The sequence below is a fragment of the Thunnus thynnus genome, chromosome 1 (genome assembly GCF_963924715.1).
Source record: "Thunnus thynnus chromosome 1, fThuThy2.1, whole genome shotgun sequence".
NCBI classification, from domain to species: Eukaryota; Metazoa; Chordata; class Actinopteri; order Scombriformes; family Scombridae; genus Thunnus; species Thunnus thynnus.
In genome coordinates, this window is record NC_089517.1 from 33,269,516 (window position 1) to 33,296,792 (window position 27,277).

Genomic DNA, 27,277 nt, shown 5'->3' on the forward strand with positions numbered 1-27,277 from the left:
TAGGTTCAAATGCTGTCACATTTAGCAGATATGAATAAGAAAAACAACTTATATTCTAATGACATGGGGTGAAAGGGGGTCTGTGATCAGCTGCAAATCTGTGAAAACTTTCTTTTCAAGATTCACAACCTGAAAGGATTGCTTCAGATTATTTCAAGTCTATCTTACTGTAACACAACACTCACATGCCATATGTACACTGAAAAAGGGCATCTTCAAACGTTACGGCTTTGTTAGTATGAAACTGCCTTTGTGTTTCCTTGCTGACCCAAAGTGGAGAATTTCTAGTAGTTGCGTGTTCGGGATATAATAGTGATAGTGTTAGGGATAAACTTACTGCCAACTGCTATGACATATATCCTCACCTCATTTAGCTAACTGAGGCTGCTCAATCCTCATATTAGTGCCAGCTGATCTTAAGGGGGACTTTAAGTTCAGCTGGAAAAAAAAAAGTGTTTTGGACTTGGATGTTTGACATTTCACTGTGCAGAGTTTGACACTAGAAAGCTGTTTTCACATTCATTTGCTGAAGGAGGAAAGTTTTTCTGTGTTCACCCTAAATCTGAGTTTAAGGTGTATTGTATCTACGAGCATGATTTATGATACTACAACTAAGCCAGTCATGGTCCAGTATGTGACTTGCACAAGTGTGACTCGGAGCCCCCGGTACACATACACTGAGAATAAACTTTTCAGTTATGTAGAAGACAACTTGAGTTCAGCAGTTAAACTTTTGGAATGAAAAAATATGCATATTCATAGATTTAGGATTTTTCAATAAGGGAGAATAAATAGATGTCATTTTAAGGTTTTCTTAGGGGGTTAATTGAACTTTTTTGAGGAAAAAACATATGAGACATAAATTATTATTCAAAGCAGTTTATTTGCATATATCTGGAGGGTATTGTTGTGTTTTTGCCAATAAATAGGACTGTGGACTTGCCCCATGTCTTACAGTAGTTATGCTATGAATTATTACAGTGAGCCAAAATTCTTTTTTCCAAAGTACTGAACCTATGGAATGTGATTATCATATTGAGATGGACTGGAAAATGTAAAACCTATCCTTTAAAAAGCACAACACACTTAGCGAGACAGAGGCCCACATTATTAAATTTGTTCAAATTATTACAGTCAGAGGAGATCATGAAATGTATCATGGTAGATGAGACTAAGCTTCTGTGTTTACAGTGACATAGCATGGAGACCATGTTCACCGTCATAATGAAGAGCTTTGAGTGCCACCTCTTCAAGTCTTACATTATGTTACCCTGTGAGTGCACATATGTTTGTGAAGGTTCATTAATGCAGCCTACTGCTTCTGAGATACCATCAACTTGTTTTAACTCTGGTTCCTCTCATGTCATGTTCCCAGGACAGAAGGCTCAGGGGATAGATCGCATCTCAGTGTGGTCTCTAAATCTTACAATCTATTTCCATCCCTGGCCAGAAAACCCAACTGCTTATATTTCCAGCTGCAACAAGATATGTTGTATGGCTTTTGGGAAACAAACAACAGACTGGCCTGACAGGCCTGGGTAACTCAACAACCCAACTGGGGGAGAGACAAAATGAGAGAAGGAGGGAGAGAGAGCGAGACTGCTAAGGGCTTCAGACAGTTGGTTTAGCATGCCATAAATAAGCACATCGTCTGTCAACACAGTGGCACGGTGCAACGAGCTGTGGTGTACCGGGGTGTAACACTGCTCAGATTTAAAAACATCTGTAGCCACCACCAACAATACAAACTACATTTTCAGGGGGAAGGAAAGAGAAGCATCCATGCTGAAAGAAATAGCTAGAAACAAAGGGCAGGAACCACTTCAACCACATTACAAAATGGCTCTCAGCCCACAATTTTTTCCACTTTCCTTTCTTAATGTTGTGTATTTCGGTGTGGCATAGGACCAAATGGGTCGGCTGGGGCAGAGTAATCAGGTAGTCAGCGGGAGTGTCAAACACAGGCAGCTTATACAACAACTCAGGGACCTTCTGCGGAACTGCGGAAACAGTGTGGTCATGTTTCTTCACTAACTCTACATCACACTGTGCAGATGACAGTGCAATTACCCTCCAAAGTACAGTGCAGGAAATTTCCCAGCAACCTCAAATCACTGACACTTACACTAACACTTAGGCCAAGTACAGGGCCACCAAAATTACATCTTACATCTTAATGACAACCAGACGTTGTAATGAGCCAATGAGGTGTAATATCATCATAACGGTGTCTCTTCCAATGGAGGAGTTTGTTCCATAATGTGACATCCTTTATTGTAAAAAAGTGAATTTTCTTTTTTAAGGTTTTGAAAGCACAATATTACACAATGCATTTTAACATTGCACAGAACCCCTTACCCTTTAACGGGCTGCGAAGGTGCCCCTGCAGATCTGCACACTGATGTTTTTGTTGATTTCAATTTTCCCGGCATGCTTCACTGCTACATGCTAAACAGAAGTCTAAAGAGAAAGTGCCATTCTTACAGGCTCAGTATGTTCAACTTGGTTTTGTTAGGGTGAACACACCAACAATATCTGGTGCAGGCTGTAAAAATGGCTGTTAAAAAACAAACCTGACATGTTGATTTCAATTACAGAAAGAGCAACGCCACAATGAGACAATTATGCAATGATGTCCAATCTGCCCCATCTGTCAGAAAAAAAGGCTACCAAACTGCCTGCAACATCCACCTGGGAATACAGCCTGCTTTCTGCCAACACAGTGCCAAGGTTTTGCTTCTGGATCTGCTGCATCCACTAAGGTTGTCAGAGTAAATACAGAAGATGCAATATGTGGGTGGCACCTTTGAAGGAGATGGGCTGAATAATACAAAGTAATGTAATGAGTAATGTAATGAATTCTTCACTGAGAAATAAGTAATGAATAATGGATGACATTTTTCAATTAACTTGCACACTGCTGCTAAAATGTTCCTGATGCTCTGATTGTGTCTCCTGCATGCTTTAGCATGCTATATGGAATGCAAAGCCTTTTTGAGATACTACAGCAACTTTCTTATGTTAATACAAAGGGATGCATAGTAGGACAATTGAAAACACAGACTGGGTCATTTGAAGGCATTTCATTTGCATATGAGCTAGCAGTTCTCCAGCTGCTACGAATGCATGTCCATCAGGAGTAAAATAAACTGTTTGCTGTTAAGATTGTTGTATTGGTGTTCACCTTGGTCTTTTGTTTGCTTCTACCTGCAAGACATTTCTGGATACCTCTCATGTTGTTGATTTAACTGGTTCCTGGTTTGACTGTCTGGAGAGATAAATCTGTTATCTGGCACAGCTGATGTCACTGTCTATACCACCCTTGCATCCCTCAGAATTCCATGCATATTGCACAATTTTGCACCTCATGATGTATGTCCAATGCCAATGATCAGTGTCAATGCAGGAAGTAGCGAGCACTGACTTTCATGCAGGAGATAGGAATTTGTGTCGTGTCACAGACCTGCAATCAACGTTCACCTTTTTTTTACTAACTCTAATCACAGTTATTCCCTAACCATAACCATGGCTAACCCCAAAACATACCTTAACCATACCTTATTTGCCATAACCATAATTTTTTCCCATACCTTAACCATACTATGTAGAAAGCAACCTTTTTTAAAACGTTGGTGTTGGAAGTAAAAACAAATGTTGGCATTGAACCTGCAAATTTGTCCAATATCAACATTCCTGTCTGGTGATAGGGTTGGTGTATATGGGTAGATTGGATAGATTATGCAATGTGGGACGGTGTTGAATTCACACATCAAGGAAGCCTGTGCTAGTTGATCATCTTTGATCTGCATGATAAAAATCATCATGAAGATCAATAAATGCATAGGGTTGACCCTTTATACGATGCTTTTTGCAAGATTATGTGCTGTAAAACTATCGCAACGAAGTGTTCCTACAGCACCCTGTTGTAATACTATAGGTCTAAGAGCGTAGCAGATAAAAAAAATTCCACAAAGGGTGATTTGGTCAGTATACTCTAAACACAGGATTAAGTAGCGCAGACATTCTTAAGCCCCATGAGAATATTGAGGGGTTATTGGTGATGTTGCATTCGGGCAGCACTTTGTGCCCTGCCAGAAAAGCTGGCAAGAGCTGTGAGAAGCCTTATTATGCTCGACGGAGTGTGAATATCTGTGTAGTGAGTTGGCTGTACACTTCAGCAGTGTGTCTGTCGGTGCATTCCACTAACCTATCCAGGTGTTTGCCAGCCACTGGAATGGAAAAGGCTACTGCAGGACCACCTGTTCACAACAATTAGGATTACACACATGCTTTACAATACCAGCCAGTGAAGTGTCCCTTTAACAAGTCAGATTTAACCATATGACTCTTAAACGCTTCAACAATATGACTCCATTTTGGCTGGTTTAACTGACTTGTAGAACACCGCTGAAAGGAGGAAGAACTGAGTACAGCACAATGCTGCCTTCAGGTGTTGTCAGAAATGTCAAAAATATTAAGCTGAGTGACCCTAGAAAGTCCATGCTTGCAGAAAATGTTTTGTGTCAATTTTAGAAACAGCAAATCACTTTCTAATGGGCTGCAAACTTTTTAGAAAACATATGCTGACCACATTTACAACAAACCCTACATAAATCATCTTTAATGCTTTTTTTTAAAGCTACGGCTTGTATTAGTTTTATTGTGATCATGTGCATTTGTCCTCATTTGTTCTTGTTTTGGGCACAGGCTTTACTCAGTGCATTGTTGTATTGTTTTTGTCAGTGTGTTGGTATAATGTGATGAAAGCATCATTTCATTCTCAACCCGAACATAAAACATTTCGCTGACAGTTCCACAGCTGCAGATGAAACACTGCTTAATATGGTCAGACATACTTCAGGGAGTCCTGCAAATAATCATGTAATGCTAGAATGGCTAAGCAGCATCCTTTACTAGTTTGTGCAGCCCAGCAACTAAACATAACAAATGTGCGATACAAAGAAGATGTAGGAAATGAAATATCTTGTCTGCAAAATTTTGTCGAGACTGAAACAAAGTTGTAGAACAATAAAACTAAAAGTTGCCATTACACATGGACCGTGACCAAATGTGTGGGCATGACACACCCTGATGAGTTTTGGTGTTGATGTTGACATTTGCAGTATGTTTTTTCATTTTGTTTTGTTCATTTGCACAGACAATTTTCAAGTGCAGGGTATTAAAATATACAGTATAACTTGTAAAAAAAAACCTGTAACTTTGGAAAAAGGGAGAGAAAACTGTCAGAGCTGACGCAAAAATCAATATATGTATATGTAATATAATATATGTTGAATATACGGTCAAAAGCTCCAGAAAACATGTAGTAAGTGGACCTTGAAAGCACTTACTACATGTTTTCTAACAACAACAGAAACTATATTGTCAATTGCTGTTTTCATGTTGAGGATGCACTTTCAAGCTTGTCTCATAAATCAACATGGATGAGAAGTCCCACAGATGGTAGATTTAATATCTACATTTGACAAGACAACAGAACAATCTCAGTATGTTTATGGTGATGACCACGTGATACAGTAGAAAGCTCCAAACCAATCAAATAAGTGGACCTTGATTTGAGACATTTTTTGTCATTTGCCACCTAGACTTCATGCTTCTAGATTTATAGGCCAAAACAACATTCCTTGTTAGAGCACCACCATCTGGCCAATCTATATATTTCTTGACTGAAAGGGGATATGAAATCTTTACAACAAATCTGACGGTTCTCAAACGTAGTCTTTAAAGTTTATAACAGTTGGAAAAACTGGAAGAATGACAAATGATTGTCGGCCTGAAGTCAGTCATTGTTCTGATTTATTTTTGCCGCACTTCATTCTGTCAATATAAATTTAGAAAATCTGAAGAAACCATTAAACTTCTAAAAAGAAATGTACGAGCGGCACCTGAAGGCAGCAGTCGTGCAGCTGCCAAGAGGAGAATCTCTTTTTCTTCTCTTTTATCTACGCGTGGTAAATGATGCTGCGCGCTGATTGGCTGCTGGCCGCTGACTAGTGCTCCATCCAGCAGGCCGACTCTCACAGAGCCGGGCTGAGTGCTCAGTCAGCGCTCCTCCTGGTGCTCCCCGACTCTGCTACCTGCTGCTGCTCCTCCTCACACACACACACCACACACACACACACACACACACTCACACACACTCATGAGTGCGCACCACCGGTTGCTGCAACCTGCCGACTTCACCTGAACGAGCAAAGAACAGAAACACCAAACAATGCGTGCATATTGCATTATGCGATACCGCAGGTTATTACTACTTTTGCGCTCTTTTAGGAGGTAACGGAGGAGTTGTAAGCTTGCATGCCATCATCATGGATTGCTTTTTTCTTCTGATATGGACTTTACCCATCCCGCTGGTCGGCTGCACCTCAGTCAAGCTCCTCTCCACTCTCTTGTCCTGGAATATTATCAAGGCATGTGGCACTTAATTAGAAATGCACACACTCTTAAATCCAACACCTGCACCTATTTAGTTTTGGACTAAAACAAACAGTTGTCTCTTTTCAGCATGGTTTATGTCAATAACAAACTGCACTTTGTCTGCACTGCTGTTGTCATTCATTGTGGTGAAAAGTCAGACAAGTGATTGTCATCCCAAATTAAACAAAAGTGCAACTCATGTTTCAACAGAGGAACTCCATTTATCACCTTTTTGGCTTCCACTCCTTCCAGTGCTTGCAACCTGTTGCTACCTGTCCAATTATTATTATAATTTTTTTGCAGACGCTGCACATTTACTGCTCACACTCCTCCCACACCGTTTCGGCCAGCTATTCTTCCAGCAACAGCCACGGATTAAATCATGGTGAGTACTTATCTTTTGACATCTATGAATGTTTCTTCCAGCTGGCATGATTCCATGTTTGTAGAGAGAGAGAAATTGGGAATTAAATGAGATATATGGCAGTGATGGGCTCAGTGATATGACCAGTGGTTCTCAAAGTGGGGAAGACCATGATCTTCAAAGAATCAATTAGGAATATTACAAATTCAGTGTCAAATGGGGTGACATATCTCATGTTTATGTGGTAAAAAATATATTTATTATGTGCTGACACTACTGCAGTAGCGACCAATGAGTGCAGTGCACACTTAGGGATTCCCTCTTGGCTGCTTTGTCCTGTAGAAACCATGGAGGCAAGTTGAGATGATTTGTGTGCTTTGATTTACTGAGTGAAGAAGGGAGGTGGACTTCTCCCGGCAGACACTGCATAGGAGGGTGATCAACATGCAGAAAACCTTTGTTGAATCAACTAGGCTGAAAGAGAGAGGAAACAATGCAAGAAGGAAACTTCTGGAATTGTTATAACTTCTGCCTTTACTATCATAAAGTGCCTCCCACTGCTCTACTCTATTGAAATGGTTAGTGAATAAATAATTTTTGCATTTTATTAGACTGGAACTCCATGACAACTGCATGAAATCAGGACATCATATATTTACAACCTCTGGTTCTGAAGTTTTGACCCATATCTGACATCCATGGAAGTATGATGTTGGCGTTCAAGGCTACTGTTAAAAACCATCTGTGATACATATGATGTGCTGCGCTCTGGGCAACAGTCGAGCACTGAACCCTTCACCCGAACACAAGCTTGTCAGTTTAGTGTCTGTGATTTTGTTTCCTGTGGACAATTCTTAAACCTGTTGGTGATGTACCTTGTGTTTTTGGGTGCATTTGTGGATAGAACTAGCTTAATGCGACCATGTCAATTCTAAATTTGATATCAGAACTTTTTTCAACTATCTAAAAATATCTTTTTTCAGTAATAAAACCAGAATGAAAAGCAATTACTAGATAGATAGACCTTTATTTTCATACTGTAAGTATGGCGTCACTGTCACTCTCCACTCACATGTAAAAGCAAGAGCTAAATGCAAGTTTTCACACTCCTCCTTGGCCCAATACATTCTGGGAAATGTTGAAGATATAGCTGAAGCAGAAGGAGATGAAGCAGGATGTCAGAAAGTGTGTACGCCAAATAACATAACTCAAGTCAAAGAGCGACTTTCCTTTGACCTCTTGTCCATCTCTCTCCTCCTCAGACTATGTGTTTGTAACCCCGGTGGAGGTGGACGCTGAGGGAGGATACCTGACCCACGATGTGACCAGGCGAAGCCATCGCAGCAGGAGGTCCCTCTCTTCGTCTCTGCACTACCGGCTCTCTGCCTTCGGGCGACACATGCACCTGGACCTGCGTCCGTCCTCTGTGGTTGGCCCAGGGTTCACTGTGCAGACTCTGGGCTCGGATGGCATCGTCAGGGTGTTCGAAGATGCAGAGTTTGACAACTGCCTGTATCAGGGATTTATCCGCAACCTGTCGGCCTCCTCGGCAGCCATATCGACCTGTTCTGGGCTGGTAAGTGTTTGCCAGCAACTTCTTGGTTCCTTGGGGCTCCTGTTGGCATTGCAAGCTCTTCTCATGTGAAAAAACTCTACACTTGTTATATATTTTTTAGCTAAAATTGATTACATGGTTATCCCCTTAAGTGGATTACATGCTTTCTCCTTGTTTTTGAGAAAATTCTCCATCCCTTGGGTGGATGAAACATTTCCAAACCATTTTACATTACCTCAAAAACACTAATAGGAATACTGGAAATAAAAGGCTTTCACTCAAAAGATTTTGGGCTCAATCTCTACCTCAAACTCCTTGCCTTTATGCCTTTAAAAGCCTTTGTTCCTTTAATAATCAGATTATTTTGATGCAGCATTGTTGGCACAATTAAGACTTTGGTAATACTATGGGTGAACTGCAAAATGACATCATTGCCCATGAGAGTAAGCATCGTTTTCTAGTGCTTTGTCAAGTACTTCTTTGAACAATGGGAGGAGTGGAAAAACAAGAGAATGTGAAAGGAGAGAAGAGGAGAGAAACTACACTGATGAAGAAAGGCCATAATCCAGTTAACTGTTAATTGTAGAGCCAGCACCCAGAGCACAATCTTGGGAAGACTATGGTTAACATGTTGTGGATATTTGTCATGTGTACTTGCTTAAAAATCAACAGCATCATCCAGTTCCTGCAGGAACTAATTTTGCTAACTTGTTGATGACAACGTGTCCGCACATAGATCCATATTGAAAGTGACATGGTGAACAGTCAGCCCAGCTGTTCACACCAGCACTAAAAGTGGAAGACTGTTTGTTTTGCCTTGTGGAAAAGTGTCTTCATCACATTTTCCATGTTGTTGCCTTGTTTATGCATCCATGCTAAGTTTTGGTCACTGGTATTTCCAGATTCCTGCAGTCACCACACCCACTGGTGTACTGTGTATATGAATATTAATGTAAAATCTCATTTTTGGGAAATATGCATATTGCTTTCTTTCAGAAAGTGAGAGAAGAAGAATAATATCGACCTGTGAGTTTAGTACAGAGCTGGAGTCAGAATGTGTTTAGCATAAACGTTGGAAGCAGCTAGCCTTTCAAAGCGAAAAAAACAAACAAAAAAAACTTCCTACCAACAGCTCTAAAGCTCACTAATATGATGTATTTTGTTTGTTTAATGTGTACATACATGTAAAAATGACATTTTGTCATTTTAGAGGTCATCATCATAACCATAGCTGGAGATGCTGCATAGAAGTACTCGGTGGATGGATAAACTGTTGTTTGTCATGAAGTATCACTTCACTGAAATGTCATTTTTTACATTTCTGTTAATTAATGAGTTAAACAAACAAGATACATGTAAGTAACATGTTAATTAGTCTTCTGTAGAAGTGTTTATACAGAGACAGGTTAGCTAGCTGTTTCCCGCTGCCTCCATGCTAAACTAGCTAATATGTCCAGACTTCAACACTTAACCTACAGACATAAGATTGATATTGATCTTTTCTTCTAACACTCAAAAGACAGAAAGTGATAAAGCATAATTCCCAAACTCCTAAGCTGAATTTGCTTTATTTCTGAGCAAAAACAAAATCACAGAATTTGTGATGTCATAATTCCTCACTCAGCCACAACAGACCTGCTCTGGGCAGTGATGCTATGCTGGGCCTTTAAGTATGGACTTATTGGTTGCTTTGCCCACAGTTGTGAACTCCTCACATTCAAGATAAAGATTTTTTTCTCTTGAAACCACAAGGACTCTGTAATTACAAGATCCTCTGCTTTCATTTGTGGTTTATGAGGTGCCTAGACCCTCTGGCCCACCAGCACACACGCATTCCTTGACACATCCCACACCAGCCTGGACCAGATGGACACACTACACCTCCATAAAAGCCGTACCTCCATTTATCATCCAGCCTTCATACCTCCTCTTACCTCCTCCTCCTCCTGCGCTTGCCCTGCTCTTTTGTCCTCTGTTTGCCCTGCCTCTACATCTCCTCTTGTTTGCAGCAATTAAAGCCAGGGTGAAGTTTGAGCCGCCTGGCTGGCACTGCTAATCTTCGCATTGTCCCTTTCATTAGGCTAGCTCTCACTCACAATAAAACACCACTGACCCGTTCTCTTAAAAGCGCTGCGAGAACACAATGTGATTGGGTCGTGATTGCATTTGAATGGGCTGCGATGAACGCTTTGATCTATTTTTTACTCCTCCCAAGCTTTTGCCTAGTTTTTTTTTGGTCTTCTTCCTCTCCTGAGTGTGACTGCAGGGCCATGTCGGATGTTCACTCGGCCCGTTAAGTGGACTCATGTTTTTATATCTCAGGCAAGATGAGCAGCATTGTTGGAAAAGTAAAAGGGGAAAGAATAAAATGAGATGTAATGACAAGTGCATCAAAAGGGAGATCTGGGCCTTTTCCTCCTCCTTCTATCTGTTTCTCTTAGTCCATCAATGTGTGTGTGTGTGTGTGTGTATGTGTGTGTTTGTGTGTGTGTTGTTAGACCACTGTGAGGCTTAGAACAACGAAAGCAGTTAACCCCTGCCTTTCATCTAACCCTCTGTCCAGAATATTTGGATTAAGTACAAATGAGGAAAGAGCCATTCAAGTCTGCTCGATGCAGCGACGGGGGTTAAGAAAGAGATTAAGGTGGGATTAAAAACAATGCTAGAGAGGAAGAAAGTCAGGGAAAGAGAAGAAGACGAGGAAATCCAGGGGGGAGAAAAAAAAAAAAAAAGGACACGAGAGAAAAAAGCAAAGAGGGTGAAATAATGAATGAGAAGCGAGCCGGGACCGCAGGGGTAGAGAGAGAAAGTGTTGTGCAAGAATAATGTGAATTCATTGTCTGGGGTGGAAGCTCCCAGGGAGGCTGGTTGGTCTCTTTATAGAGAGTTGGAGAGATGGACTCTGTTCAGTCAAAGGGCTTTGGAGAAGAAATGGGGTGAGAGCAAGAGAGGGGGAGAAAGAAAGAACGAGAGCTTCCTCGTTCTTCATGTCAATGTCTCCTTTCAACAGAGAGCAGGAAAGAGGAGGGAAGGGGAAAAGAAAGTGTCTGAAATAGGATTTTTTGGACTTGAATCTGCTTTTTAATAGCAGCAGAGGTGTCAGCACCAGCTACTGGGACTAAACATTCACCCTGGTCCAGGTCAAGCAGATGGAAGTGAGATTCAGCTGTTCAAATGAAGGGCGAGATGGTATTAAGAGCAAGGCGGGATGGATGACTGGCAAAGAGGGATTTTCTACTGTAAATCCCTGTTAATTAAACATGGTGTTATTTGTTGGTTTTTAATTACTTTCTCTGTCCTTATAAAGCACCACGCTCATGTTTTTGAGTGAAATGAAGCTGTCAGTCTCTCTTTTGCGTGAGAGATGAAAGGATGTTGTTTCATATGTAATGCTCTCTGATTTGTAAGAGAGAGAGAGGGAGAGGGGAGGGAGGGAGTGGGGGGCGTCCTCTCTAAGTTTGCTTTCTTCTTTTGAGGTTTTCTCATCTGAGGTCTCTGTGCTGGTTGACCCCAATCCTCTCTGCTTGGGTGTGGGGAGGAGGCGGGTGGTAGGGTGGGCGGTCGGGTGGGGGTTTGTGTCGACCTGGACTCTCACAGGTTCTTACTGTGTAGTGCAAGTTCAGAGCTGCTCGCCACTCATGTGAATGCAGAGAAGGGGAATGATTTACAGCTCCCCTCTGTCCTCCCAGCCCCTTTCCAGGATAGGATTCTTCTCTTGGGGGTGACGAGGGCGGATCTGAGTCCTTCACTACCAAGCCTGTGCTCGCCCCTGTGAGGGAAGTAGTCAGAATATACATCCTCAGTGTAATCAGAAATTTGACTCCTTTTTTAGCAGCTTGTGAAAGAATCAGTGACAGAAGACAGTGATCTGAGGCTTCACAATATTGAGAATATTGTTAGTTTTTTTTTTATATTGCATATGTGATATATTTAGGGCTGTCATTCATGATCATTTTAAGTATCAATTAATCTGTCAGTTATTTTTTCAATTAACCAATTACTTGTTTAGACTTTAGAATGTCAGAAAATAGTTAAAACTAGCCCATTACAATTTCTGAGACCTGAAAAACACCATCTTCATGTCTAACACTCAAAGATGTTCAATTTACAATGATATAAAAGATCAAAGAAGCAAATCCTCAGACTGGAGAAACTCAAACCGTTGACATTTGTGGATGATGAATAACTTAAACAATGACTCGATGATCAGAATAGATATAATAATTGATTCATCGACTAATTTTTTCTACATATATTAAGATATATTGCGCCATTTTTATTCACTTTAAACATACAGTATAACATACATGGGAAAAGAACATAAAATGCAGTACCTTGTGAGAAATCTGTGCAGCAACAAATAGTCTCATTTAGAAGGTTATCAGAACAACTTTTCCCTGCAGATATCAGCATTCAAATCACTTAGCTGTGGAGCCATATCTAGGACACAAGCGGGCTTACAGAAATACACTAGCTGCAATATTTTGGACATTCCCTGTGGCTGCTATAAATTACAAGTCATTATTCATGACTTGGCAGCATTTCATTGTTGGATTCTCCCCGTGTCAGCCTGGCTGTGTCAGGTCATGGCAGAGCTGACCATGACCTTTACTGTGACCTTTCCCAAGCCCCTGAAGGCCAGGTCAGAGACAGGTTGGGCTCTCTGGAAACTGAGCTCTCAGGTTCAGAGTGTCCAATAGGTAAAATTCATGGGATCAGTTTTCCTCCAGCATTTTCTGAGTCTTCATAGCTACAGGTTGATACAACACAAGAAAAAATGTCAGTTGAGGTTTTTTAAAGCAATACATGGTACCCTGTTGAGAGCAAATGCAGAACAGATGAACAATTGAACTGTAAGAAATGACATTGTTGTTGGAAGCAGCTGGTTAACTTAAAGAATTTCCCACAGTGAGGTATAGTTGCCATCTTGCCTGAAATAAACAATGCCTCCACTGATGTCAGAGGAAATTATTGTTATTATTATTAAGCTTCCGGGAGTATGTGCAGAAGCACTAATTCACACGACAGAGCTGATTATTTAGACCACCATCAAGCAACTAAATGTATCATGATAAGAGATGTGTTGGGATCTGTCTGATACAGTCGGATTTGGCTCAGCAGGTGACATTGATTGATTTGATGACATCATATGTTTGAAGTGTAGTTGGTGATACGCAATATATTTGGCTGGCTTCTACAGACAGGAAGATAGAGAGATAAAGAAAGAGAAAACAAAGAGCACTTTGTCTGTAGTTTCTGCAGATTTCATAGACTTGCTGGTTGATCTAGTCAAAGTGTTTCATTTTCCTTCCCTGGTTGCCTTTGCCTTCAGTTTCCTCTGTTGACATTTCTATAGTAACACGTCTTAAATCCCTGTGAGCTTCTAATAATGCAAACTCAGTAAACATTACAAACTAACCTCACGTGTTTGTGGTGACATTTTTAACCATGGTTTGACTTAAATGAGCTCGGGAGACTTCTTGGATGTTTGTCAGGGGTTGGCCTAATGACCCAACACCCCCAGGTATCACAGTTTACAACTTAAATGTATGTGTGTGCACCCATGTGTGAGAGGAAAAAAAAACACTAGGGGAAGTGTCAATACACACCTCCTTTCTTCTCCCCTCCAGTCCCCTTCATCTTTTCAGGCAGCACAGATCAGGCCTGCTGTCTGGTGGCTGTAGTTGACACGGTGCCGCGTGTTGTAGCAACCACCAGTAACTGTTGTAAGAGGGAGCACAACCTACGACCTCTGTCTGTCTCCACCAAGCACAGAGCTCCCTGGGGTGTGAAAAAGAGGCTTGCTCCTTTCCCGGACTCTGCTATTGATGCTGGATGTACTGTATCCTCCGGAGGGCTTTGTGGTTGTAGAAAACATCACATTGTGAATATATGAGGGGTTGAGGTCTATTGCTTGTTTGGAAAATGTGACATCTTCTCTTGCACAACTGCTGCTGGCTTCAAAGCCTCTTGTTTTTTCCTTTTGTAAAATTGAATATGTATTTTAGGAATAATTGATTATTTAAAAGGCAGTTTTAGTCCAAAACAGCAATACGGGATTTTGAAATGACATGCAAATATCTGAAAAAGTGTCAGTAAACTACATCTGGAAAATAAGAGTATTTGGCCAAAAGGCATACATTTACACACTCACTTACTCCGTTTGAATATTTAACATGTGTAGATGTTGTAATCCCATTAGACTCCTCATGGAGCTGAGACAATATATGATTACTCATCCTCAGGGCTGGGAAAAGAAACAACATATGATGTGTGTGTGAATGTCCAAATCCCTCAGGTTTTGCAGACCCAAAATGACACTTGAATGACTGATTTCCAGCTAGTGCTTGGGCCATTTGTACCTGTCCGTTTTCTGTAAAGGCCAACAAATTGGAATGTCTCCCCACTACAATGTGCCTCTCTGGTTTGGCCATAATTCAGTGACTGGGTTGGGCCGCAGAGGAGCTCAGAGCTTGGCGCTACAAGAGGAGAGTGGCCCGGAGCCGTTCCCTGGTGGTCTGGACGCTGACAGTGATGTAGTGCCCAGTGTTAGATGCCAGCAGGAGAGAGGGGTCAGGCTCTCAGCATGGGTGTGGGATGCTGTGTGTGTGAAAGAGAGAGAAAAAACAGAGAGTCCATGTATGTGTGTGTGTCCTTTCTGGTCTGTGCAAGGTCTTTCTCACATAAGACTAATGGCCAGTGTTGAAGTCTTCAAGTGGATGCTGCAACTTCTACAAACAGAGCCCATACATCAAATCTGACCTACTATTGTCACCAATGCGCTACATTCACTAGTGCTGTGACAAAACAGTCCAGGCTTACAGTAGACCTGGTGCTGCCAGGACTAACAAGCAGTTTGGTGAGTTATTAAAGTGTAATAGTTGTATTTTTGGATTGTTTTATGGAGTTTTTTCAGTCTTTGTTGGCCAGGACAGAGGCTAATATAAAAGTTTGTGTTTTAAATACAATGTAGTGCTGTTTACCATTTAAGATCTAGCCCTCAATTGGCATGTAGTGTGGCAACCTTTCAGCCCCAGTTGTCACATCATAGTGGAGTCCTTGAAGTCTCCATTCCAGTTCTGATGAAGGCTTAAATCACTTCAGACTGTTGAAGTGAGGATACTTTCACTAGTGTCCATGTAAAACTAGAAGGGATGTGGAGTTTTGGGTGGGATGCTGTGCCTTAAGTTTTAGTTAGATGTGTTAAACAGGAGTTTGTCATTATTTCAACAAGGGACCACATTAGGATACCTGCTCATGGTATCTATAGTCATTGTTTGTTATGTACTGCATGTATACACGTTACATGTTTGCAAAAACATGGAATGCAGGCAAAGGGAAAGATAATTTATTGATGCAGATCATGTCTCGGCTGTTCAGCACCTGATCCAGATTTTGCTCACAATTGTCCCATCTCCTTTCAGAAAGCACACTGCCTCCATCACTGCTAACATACTGTAGAGGCAAACAGTGAAGTTCAATAGTCACACATGGATAGTAGCCAAAGTAGGAATGTAAAAATGTAGAAAAAACAATTTGCAGAGCACTTGAAGCTTTTCACACCTGTTTACACCTGGCCAATCGCTGCAGAAAGCAAGTGTGACTGTCAGATTTTCAGTTTCAGAAAAATTGGGCAGCGAAGGCCCCCCTCTTTCCAACCTTCTAAACGTGCCTGTCAGAAGAAGCATGTAACCAGCCTGAGGGCTGGGATATGCTCAAAAAGAACTTTGTACAATGTGGCGTCCAACCATGTTGGAAGGCAAAAGTGTTTTTCAATATGTCCACACTGAAAGGCGAAGTGAAAAGACGGTCGTCATAGAAATGGGGGAAGATGCAATAATTAGATAAATATGGGGTGCACATTTTCAGACAGTTTCTCCTGGAAGGTGATCATAGTGTTGTACTTGGTTGTAAACACAAAAATGACAGAAATAATAAAGAATGAAAAGAGCTTAAAAGAAAAGTTCAGACACTGGTTACTTTCTCACCCCGGCCAATCACTTTCACATTCACACCCACTTCATGCACTGAAGTGGGTGTGAATGTCGGGTTAGGAAAATTACAGAATTTATCGAATGCATCCCTCCCAATTCCAATGTTAAAATGGTGTGTGGAGAGGTTGTTTCAGATGGTGACAACCTGATGTTCATGTCTAGGAGCTCATTGAAAATGTAACATGGTTCACCATGATGAAAACTGACCTGAAGCCTATAAACAGCACTGATTTCAATGGGCCTCTACATTGTTTTTATATTGGAAATGTATGGAAATGTCAGACCATGTTTAACTGTCAGACCTTTTTTTTTTAGTTTGGGTGAAATTGTTGACAGAATCAACTCTTGACTGTGAATGTACCAATTTATTGTCACTGGGTATGATGACCCACTCTTTTCCTTTTTCCTGTCCTTTAAAACCTCAAGTTCATTCAGCTCCTCTGGGTGTTAGGGTGTGACTTCCCATCTCACCCATGTCACCTCCACCTATCTAGCCCTAGGCACAATTACTAAGCTGGATGCCCTTTGCTGGAAAACTGAAAAGTTGCTCTCACACAAATCCCCAACACATCTATGCGAATTTCACCAGAATTACAAACCTTAAAGTTCATTTAAATTTCACCCTTACATCATTTGCATCATAGCAGCAGCAGTTCATCTCTCAGTCAGTAAAAGTGTTATAGCTGCACTGTAACCCAGTTAGAGTGCAATTAACAGCACTTTGAAGGAGGACATTTCCATTTGTATGGGCTGGTGTGGGAGTAGTCCTCCTGTTCCCTGCTGTGTCTACACGGGATAACGAGTGGGACCGTGCCCAAAGGCTCCAACTGACAAAAGACTCATCCAACACCATCAGTTTCTGTCTTTGTGTGTGCCCACCTCTGCTGTGTTCCCTAGACATGCTCAAAGGGTGTCAGTAGGTTGTTCAAAGACAATTAGCGAGGCCAAACAAGGACTGAAATACCCTGGGCTATTGACACGTTGTGATCCTAATCAGTAGTACATGAAGAGGGTTATCTAGACATGCTATCACTAATGGAGTGATTGTAAATGGCCCGGTAGCAGCTCATCAATCCTGTCGTATTTCTATGAATGCTCCTGTGAAACAGTCATTTGAAGTTATGGGAGGAGAAACTCAGCCGATGCTATGCCCTGTCATTGCTGCTTGGCTCTTTTCTACTGTGCTGTTTTCTTTTAGAAGATCCAAAATTACCATCTCTTCACTACCCATTTCTTACCCCATTTTAAAGACACATAATTCACTTGAGCAAACTATAATTATTCAGATGATGATTCTATTGAATAAGTTAGGTGCCTGAGGGGCCTCTCTGCTCGTGTCTGATTTCTTTCCCCCTCTCACCACACACTGTGTTCACGTGATTCTCCGCTGAGCTAGAGTGCAGATGTGCTTCAGAGCTCGGTAATCACCAGCTTGGGGCTTCTCGCTGCTCGGCCCTAGTCTTTAACAGCATGTAAGCACTTACTCATTTGACTTATAATATCATGGTAGGAAACCTTAAAAGAGGCTGCAGTTTATACAGAGACAAGCTAAAGATGCCGTCTCCCCTGTCATAAACCGTTATGTTGCCAAAGTGACACAGGGGTTTGGTTGAGAGTAGTTCCAGTAAGTTGTTGTTGTGGCTTATATAAAAGGAAAGAGACCTGAAAGAGTTTCTCCTCATGTAGAAAATAGTCCCATTGCTGATCAGAGCTAAAAGGGTCAACCTGGAATGTTACTGTGCGAATATGAGTTTGAGAAATGTGTGAGTCTGCATGTAAACGTGGGAAGAAAGTAAACCGGTGTTTAGCAGAGAGCGCTCATCCCTTTAATCTAGCCAAGTCTTACAAGTGTTAATGTACAGAGATAACTAGAGGTCTGCGTATCAGTGGTGCAGCTGGCCTTTCTCTGCTTCTGAGGAGGGCATCTGTAAAACTCTGTGAAACTCTATACGGCTCATCTTCATCTTACACACTGCACATCATTAAATGTATTACAGCTCGCTACCTGATCACTGTTTGTCTTTTCTTGAGGGTTTTGTTACCAAAATGAGACAGGCAAGAAAATCAGTTGAAAAAAAGTTTGATTCTAGGAATAATGTAGATCTGCAAGATGCATGATTAAAAATATCCACCCTTGGGGCACATTTTATATGTTTTGGTGTATTGGACTGCATTTGCTGTCAGTCAAACAGTGCATTCAGTAATTTGATGTCTTTGACTGCACCTGTGTTAACTGAATTGTGGCTAGTACAAACAGAATTTAAATTTAGATCATTTTGCAGGTGTAGACTCCAGGGCACCGGAAATAAGCTGTAAACACAACATTGACATACTATCATGTTTTAAATTAATTTGGAGAATGTATTAGAAAACAGTTGTTTATTTACTCATCCAGCAGATATGAAGCAAGTCCAATATTCCCTCTCCTATTAGCTCTGTTATACGCTCCACCAACTCCTGAGGGAAATGTCTGGATCTTTAGCTGCTAAATGCTCCACTATGTTCATCCACTAGTCTGGTATGTTTAGTTTAGTTTTGTCTTGAGCAGGTAGTGAACATTAGGTTTTTAGAGCTTTTTTTTGGCAGAAAACAGCTGCCTGCTGTGGCCGAAGACAACATGATGAAAGCGATGGAATGAAACAAAACAGTAAAACCAAAACAATGAGCTGAAAGATGCTATAAAGCAGGAACTGCAGAGTTGGGTGATAAGTCTCTGTGAGCTCTTTCACATAAGTGTGGTGATGCTTTGCTAACATACAAATATTGACTAAAGCTGCTTTAAGAATTATGAGGCCTCATAGTCAGACAAGAGATTTTAAGTGTACAAGCAAATACTACTTCTTAGTTAACTTATTCAAAAGTGTCACAAAAGTTGTATTACAGCACTGTGAGAAAGTGCTTATAGTCCATTTAATGGGGTTCAGGCCAGATGAAGAAATCTAGTAAGCAGAAGGTCTGCAGCACAAATGGCTTTGCTAGATGTAAGAAACAGAAGACTACCAAGAGTGTCTTTAACCTTCTCATGTTGCCTTCAGTATCAACATTCTCTACGCACTTTGGAAACTTGAAAACATAAACAGCCCAGCTGACCAATCACAATACTGCCAGCCTCCACATTGCATGTCTGTAGCCGGTGTAGCCCCAATTTGTAGTAATATTTTGGAGGAGGCCCACATCAGCTCCAGTGTAACCTACAGTAGCTCCTTAACACACAACTACAAATCAACCTTTACTTCACAATTTAAGGGCTGATGAGGTTCTACTTAAAGCTACAGTAGGTAATATTTTGTTTGTTTGACAGGTCTTAAAGGCAGTTAACTGTTAAAAAAATGAAACATCACAGTTGAAATACATTGTGCATTGTGAGTACAGAGAACTGAGTAAATCTCCTAATGTTTGAATTATTTATTAGTTTTTCTGTCTTTGGAATTCACTAAAACACACAGAACAGGCTGACAAAAGAAAATTAAAATTGTACACACACACACACACACACACATACACACACACACACACACACAGCACCATTATTACCATCCCCGCAGATGGAATTCATTTCCTGTCATTATCATTACAGACACTTCCATCTGCTAACTGCTGGAAAAGAAAGTGGACAGCTGGCAGATGTGGTGACGCAGCAAAAGAGAGAGAGAGAGAGGGAGATGTAAGGAATGCGAGTTGTAAGTTAAAGAAGTAAGTTCAGACAGTCGGAGCTTTTATAGTTTTATTGTTGGAATGTGGTGGCTGCCAGTTTGGGGGTATGTCAGTAAGTATTTAGCGTATGTATGGTGGCAAATGAGATGATATGTACTGCAAAAAGATAATCTAAAGAAGATTTAATACCGTATAATCTCATATTAAGGTTTAAAAAACTTAATTGAATGTTGTTTTGATAAGGTCAGTGTAATGATTCTAAGATGCTACTTGAGAGGGAAAAAAGTTCCCTTGAAACAAGTGAAATTATCCTCCATGGTTGCAGGATAATTACACTGATATCGTTTGACCGAAGTAGCTGTCAGATAATAAAAAATTAAAATGGTTTCATCTTTAAAAGAGGAATATTTGATGGGGTGTACGTTTTTGCAGGTCAGGTCTGTTGTAAATGCCAGACAGAAAGATAGATGAAAAGATGGGCAAATGAGAAGCAACAGCAGTGTGTGCTGATGGAAGACACCTCCTTTGACCTCCTTAAGATGTGTTTTGAATTCCAATCTATTTTGGGAAGCTGCAGTTATTTTTTTTTGCCAAGGACCTGCTCTCTCCTCTTAATTCAAGTCATTGATTTGATATATTTTATTCATAACTCTGTAGGGGAAGTTTTCTTTCCACCCAGCACTTGCAGGTTCAGCCTTTCAGTGCGAATCCGCTGGAGCAGGTAGCTGCGAAGCATCTCGCTCAAGGTTGTTTTTGGCAAGTATTGATGTGCTGGGGTTCAAACCATTGACACTGCAGTTGGAGAACAAAACTCCCAACCACTAGACCATGTGGACCTAACATGTAGTCAAAATAATGAAGTCTGACAGTTAACTTCCTGTAAAACTTCCCTTTGCACCATGGAAGATTGATGGGAGGAGACGATGATTTATGGACAGATGAAAGGATGTGTTGGCAGCTGGATGGTTAGAGGACTGGATAGATGGATGGATGGCTGGATGGATGTATGGATGGATGGATGGATGGATGGATGGATGGGGCTGATGATGGCAGCCTGCCATGTATCCAGGCACTGTTTTGACAACAAGAGCCCCACCATGGCTTCCCTTTTGTCCTGCCTGTGTTTATTTTGCTACCTGCTAGTCTGGGGGGAATGGGGTCACTTCAACAGGAGCAGGGTCCTGGCTCACACACTCATGCTGACACACACACACACACACTTCAGTAGGTTGCTGGGGAAGTTGATGACACACGCACACACACAAAAAGGTCAGGGGTCATTGGGTCAAAGGGTTTATTTGTGTGTGTGAATAAATTCAGTGAGTGTTTTGGATGTATCTGTGTGTATGTGTGTGCGTATGATTGATTGCACAGCTATTTTGTGTACATTTGACGAGTCGTGGAGTGAATTAGGTAAGATTCCGTGGTCAGACGGAATGTTTAAGGTTCAGTAGCTCAGCCACTCAGTTTGGAGGGCAGTTAAGGCCACTCGACTAAAACAGGGACCCAAAAGACTGAGGTGGTCTTCTGCTGTGACATTTGCTTCATACTGCGTCTGCGGGCAAAACCTTCAAACAAACACTGAATTCATTCAAATTTTGTCATTCACAGTGAAATTAAGTCAAATCGTATGTTGATATGATGAGTGAAGAACAGTTTGTGCCGTCCTCCAATAAAGATGATATTAGATAAAACATTAGTTGACTGTTTCAAAGTTGGAAATCCCATGTATGAATAGCAAGGTTGTGAATAAAAAAGAGGCTTCTTTATGTTGATTTAGAGCCCAGAATCATAATTCAAGCGTTGCATTAACTAATCATCTTCCTTGTTTTAAATTCTTATTCAATTATATTAACCAATTCAAAAACTTTACCCGATCAAGCTTTTCAAAATTGAATTAAATACTGAAAAATAAGGATTACATAACACGCTTTATTTTGAGAAAAGCAGATGTTTTATCGGAAACAAAGCCAGGAACACAATATTTTAATTGATGGGGTTGAACAAAATATGCCAACAGCAAGTAATGCTAAGTAGAGCCCTAACTCAGATTTAACTGATTCTGGTTGTACACACAACTTTGATTCTGTCTTTCACATTTGCTGATGGTAGGATGGGGTCTGGGTAGTAATTATAGGTGGGACTGAGTTGCTTCAGGTACACTTAAGCTGTAGGGGAGACTGGGGAGCTGTGTGCTAGCAAATGCCAATGTAGTTTTTTCTGTATACAGTATGTGACTGTATTATGATACCACAACATGTAGGTTTTTACATCATTATGGAGGTTAGAAACATTGTTGAAAGCAGTAACTTAAGAAACATAATGATGTAATATTTACACCACCTGTTATATGAAGACTAAAAGACTGACATCACTCTTTGGTCAAAATTTGATAAAACCATGAACCAACATGTTTTAGCGTCAATAGCCGTCATCAGAGTAACAGAAACACATCTTACATAAAGATGTATGATGAGGTAGATATATATAAATTCATAAGATTGAACACAACGACATTTCACCTTTGTTCATGTTCTTAATACATTTGAAACTATTTGATACTTCTGACCCCGTGGATGTCTATACACTATTTTAAACAATGAAAACATATTGCTCTGCTCAGTGGGTTTAGTCCATTCCTATCAAATATTTGTTCAATTTATCTGAAACTATTTTGAGGGGTCTTGTGAATAATCCATGGTATTTATTCATTGTGTATGCCTGCTTCATGTGTCTTTTCTAGTCAGGTTTGATCCGTGTGTCTGAGGAGGAGTATTTGATTGCACCGCTACCCCAGCATCTGGCCAAACAACATAACTACAGCGCCCCCGTTGGTCACCACCCGCATGTAGTCTACAAACGCTCAGCGGAACACATTGTCCACAGCAGATCTGGCAACCCATCTAGCCACAGTTCTTCCACACCTGTCAACCCATACCTCCAGCATCATCAGCAGGAGCATCACCATGACTACCAACATGGAAAGCTTCAGAGGCAACACTTCTGCGGACGCCGCAAGCAATGTATGTAAGGGAACCTTATATTCCTTATACTTTTCCAACTGAAAATTCTTTATTCAAGTTTCACACAAGTTATACTTTCCAGTATAGTAAAGTAAAGTCTGTCAAATGACTCTTTTCATGCATTAATTATTTAATCACAATAGAATTAAAAACCTTTATCCATTCTTTAAAACAAAGCTAAATTATTGTGCTTTTTTAGATGTTATTTTGTATGTTATACAGAAGTTATATCCTCCACTGAAGTGGACACTATGCACCAATGTCTTTGCATAGTCCTACATGTATCAATGCTTTGCATATCCACACATGGTTAAACACGCATGCAACTCCATTATGAATAAATCGATTAACCTTGTTAAATTTAAGTATTTAATTACATAACTTTATCAGTATTTTACATAAAACATGCATTTTAGTGAATAAAGTGAATAGAGAAATATGCACAGCATCTTCTACAGTGAACGATTATACAGTATTTCCAGGCACAGAAATAAAAACTGCAGGAAAAGTCACATTAAAATCTTAAAATTAAATGGAAAAAATCTCTATATCTCATTTTGTGGAAAATCTTTTACCTATTACACAAATTTATGATGTGGCATATAATGTGGGAATGTAATTTAGGATGGTTAGGTTGCAATTATACTAACAATACAATATGATAACATCTGCAAAGATATTATTTTTAGACTAAAATCAGTGATTTTTTTGTTCCAGTATTAATTAACATTATTATTTAATTAAATATTATTTGACCGTCTTCATACTAAGAAGGATATGCAGATTCTATCAGCTAGGGTAGAAAAGCTACTGAAACCGCAGGTAGAACATGATAGTAGTGTATTGTCACAGCATTATGGTAGTATTATTAGCATTTCATAACAATAGTGTTGTTACATTTGTTATAGAGCAGTTTAATATGAGGATTCATGTGTATTAAATGTTCAGTATTTGAGTGCGTTGCATTTATTGTAATGGCACAAAACCAGGCTGAGGCTATTCAGCCCTCAGGCTAGTGTACAGTTTCATCTTTCTCTCCAGTGGTGAGAGGTAGGAAGCAGCGTGGGGAGTGAATTTCCTGGCCTTTCAGCACCCACGCCTGTACTCTTATCACCCGGCACGAGCCAGGAAAAAGACGGTTCATCCATTTGACCCTCACTGCCAAGTTCTCTCTCTCTCTCTCTCTCTCTCTCTCTCCCTCTCTCTCTCTCTCTCTCTCTCTCTCTCTCTGTCTTTGTCTCTCCCTCATGCCCTCTCTGTCTCTCCTCCCTTCCGTCCTTCCCCTTTTGCCCTTGTAGACGCTCCCAAGCCTCCTGCTGAGGACCGTTTCATCATGCCGGATGAGTTTGCGATGCCCGAGGCAGAAGGGCCAGGAAGGGCAAAGAGATCGCCCATCAACTCCAACAGGGTGGGAGGTCTGAATGTGGAGACCCTGGTGGTGGCAGACAGGAAGATGTTGGAGAAACACGGCAGAGACAACGTCACCACCTACGTTCTCACCGTCATGAATATGGTGAGGGTGGGAGAAGAAAAGGGAGTAGGAAAAAAAGCAAAAGATAGTAGGTAGACAGTAAAAGCTAGAAGAGACGGGGAAAACCAGTTGTATTGCTATTAATCTCCCAGTTCTAGTTCTATTTTTCTCTTCTTTTCTTCTAACATGGGAGACTCTTGATGAACCGAGCTAGCACTAATGTTTGCTAGCTTATTTGTGATGTTGTGTTATGAGTTTTTATTTTAAAAAAAGCGCCGTAATTGTGTACAATTACATAGTGTACATTTCAGTTGGTATTGGTTATTGAAAATGGCATTTTTTGTAGTACTGAGTTGTTTCTTCAGTCAGACATTTTGAAGAGTTGTAGTTGGTGGAAGTCTTCAGCTGGGTGACAGACCCACACATTGAAGAATTTATCAGAAAATTCTGTGGTAAATTCTGTGGTAGTCTGTTTCAAGTTTGTTTTGCTTTGAAAAACTAAATAGAAGTAAAATAACTTTAATATGTTTTTCTCTTTGCTGTACGGAGGTTAATTAACTTCCCAATAACAGTTGTGTTATGTGCCTCTTCACCTTCTTGTACAGTACAAGTAGACAAGCTAGCAGGGTTACCGAAAAGTAGCCTACTGACACTTTTGCCTGTCTCCATCAGTCACTCAACCCTTGCCTTGCAGGTAGCAGTCCGTCAACATTCTCTCGCCTTTTGTGGTCAAAAATGTTGTAAGGGCATTAATATCTTGAATTTTTTTGGGTTCAAGACATTTTCATGGCCTAGGAAGTGGAGCTTGTTCTGCTTTTGTACCTGTAAATTAACCCAGATAACAATAGCACAGTCATCCTACCTAAGGTTGAACGGTACTTTATATTTCTCTCTAGAGGAGGAAGGCATATGATAATCAGTTATCCATGAACATTAGATCTGGCACATTTGGTTTATTACCAAAAACTTTTTCTCTGCTTTTTTTTGCAGGTTTCCAGTCTTTTCAAAGATGGCACCATTGGGACAGACATCAACATTGTGGTGGTTAGCTTGCTACTACTGGAACAGGATCCTGTGAGTAGATTCACCCTTTTATTCTGCAAAAAGTCTTGTTGTTTTGCACTGGATGCTCATGATTGATTTATTCATTCAGTCACTCTACATCTCCTTTCCTCTCCCTTCACTTCCAGCTGGGTTTGACCATAAATCACCATGCAGACCAGTCCCTCAACAGTTTCTGTCAGTGGCAGTCAGGTTTGGTGGGGAAAGGTGGTAAACGGCATGACCATGCTGTTCTCCTCACCGGGCTAGACATCTGCTCCTGGAAGAACGAACCCTGTGACACGCTGGGTAAGACAGCACTCAGCTAACCTTAATGAGCCAAACGCCAGACTTCCTATTTCTCAGTCAAGTGGGAAGCAGCAGTTCCTACTGATTGGCTGTCATGATGATGTGGTATTATGAGATGATAGGGGCTGTCTCCAGTAGTTACCCCTTACATGACATAAATGCCATCATTTTGGGCATGTAGGTGTAGAGGTGACAGTACGGGTGTAAATATTACAACAAAAAGTGAATGAAGTTTGACAGGGGAAAGCAGAAGAGATTGTAAGTGCAGAAAGGCAAATATTTGTCACTGTGAGCAAAAGTGACATTTACTAGTTACTGCAGTGTCATAAATCCAAGCATATGTGATTTTTTTTGGATTGTGACAGTCCAGATGCAGACAGGAAACATGGAGAGAAGTGGTATGACATGCAGCCAAGGACGTCTTCACCATTAGGCCACAAGGACTCCCTGTCTGATTCTCTATACCTTTAGGATACAGCTTTGACCAGTGATGGAAACCAAAATCTCCTACACATAGACAGTTAGTCCGCTGAAGTAGATGTAAAATTACTGTTGCTCATTTAAAATGTCATCAGAAGTTAAAAGTTAGAGTTCTCTGTGTCTATGAAAGAGAATCATAAGCTCTATAAAAGGGGAACTCCACAATTTTTATACATCAAACGCTGAGTACTACCACATATGTGAAAAAGTTGTTTATAAAGCCTTTTTTTTGGCTCCAGAGGGAGCTCCATAAAATCTTATAAATTGGCTCAAGTTATGTCACTTAAGTCAGGTTCTGGCTGAAGATAACAAGTTTGAAAATGAGAAAATCTGGGGGTGTGGAGTTAGAAAAAGTTAGACCACTACTTATCTCTGCTTGCAGTCAGTGACTAGGCCCTTAATTAACTGTCACTTTGTGGGAGAACTTATTAAAAAAGTATCCCACCACGGATACCACTCAAAGTTGTGTGAAAAACACCTTTGTCTGAATAAACAAGATGAAAAATCTGCAATAAAGTAACAAAGTAACACATGTTAAGCAAGATACATATCCCAGAATATCCATGGTGACCAGTGTTGGACTTTAGAATGAGCTTATGTTCAACTTATGCATAAATCTGAAGACTTATAGGAACAAAAGGAAGTTGGAACAACAACAAAGTAGCCAACTAATTTTGGCTAATATCATTATCACTTTAGATTTAGTTTGATTTTCAGTTAAAATAAAGATGAAAATACCACAGATATATTCAAGTTTTTGTCAAGCATCCGCAATAATTAATGCAGTACTTTATTTCATTAGAATTTATTTTAGAAGTGCAGAATTGTTGATTGACCGTATGTAACATCTGCGTGTCTGTAAAAAGTTTTAGACCTGAGACAAAGACAATGTTAAACTGAGCTGAGTATTTTGCGCTGAGGTTTTTGGAGCAGCAACACTCACAC

The 27,277-nt window shown here is 40.6% G+C and overlaps 1 protein-coding gene across 1 annotated transcript in view; it reads left to right on the forward strand.

Annotated features, from left to right (window-relative positions):
- Positions 1-6,055: 6,055 nt before the first annotated feature.
- adamts18 (ADAM metallopeptidase with thrombospondin type 1 motif, 18) overlaps positions 6,056-27,277 on the forward strand; it is a 60,580-nt gene continuing 39,358 nt past the window's right edge. Inside the window, exons 1-7 of the mRNA XM_067596060.1 lie at positions 6,056-6,434; positions 6,745-6,826; positions 8,068-8,381; positions 22,752-23,031; positions 24,330-24,544; positions 25,493-25,576; positions 25,693-25,852. Coding sequence (XP_067452161.1) covers positions 6,333-6,434; positions 6,745-6,826; positions 8,068-8,381; positions 22,752-23,031; positions 24,330-24,544; positions 25,493-25,576; positions 25,693-25,852 — 1,237 coding nt within the window. The 5' untranslated portion in view covers positions 6,056-6,332. The remainder of the gene's footprint in view (positions 6,435-6,744; positions 6,827-8,067; positions 8,382-22,751; positions 23,032-24,329; positions 24,545-25,492; positions 25,577-25,692; positions 25,853-27,277) is intronic.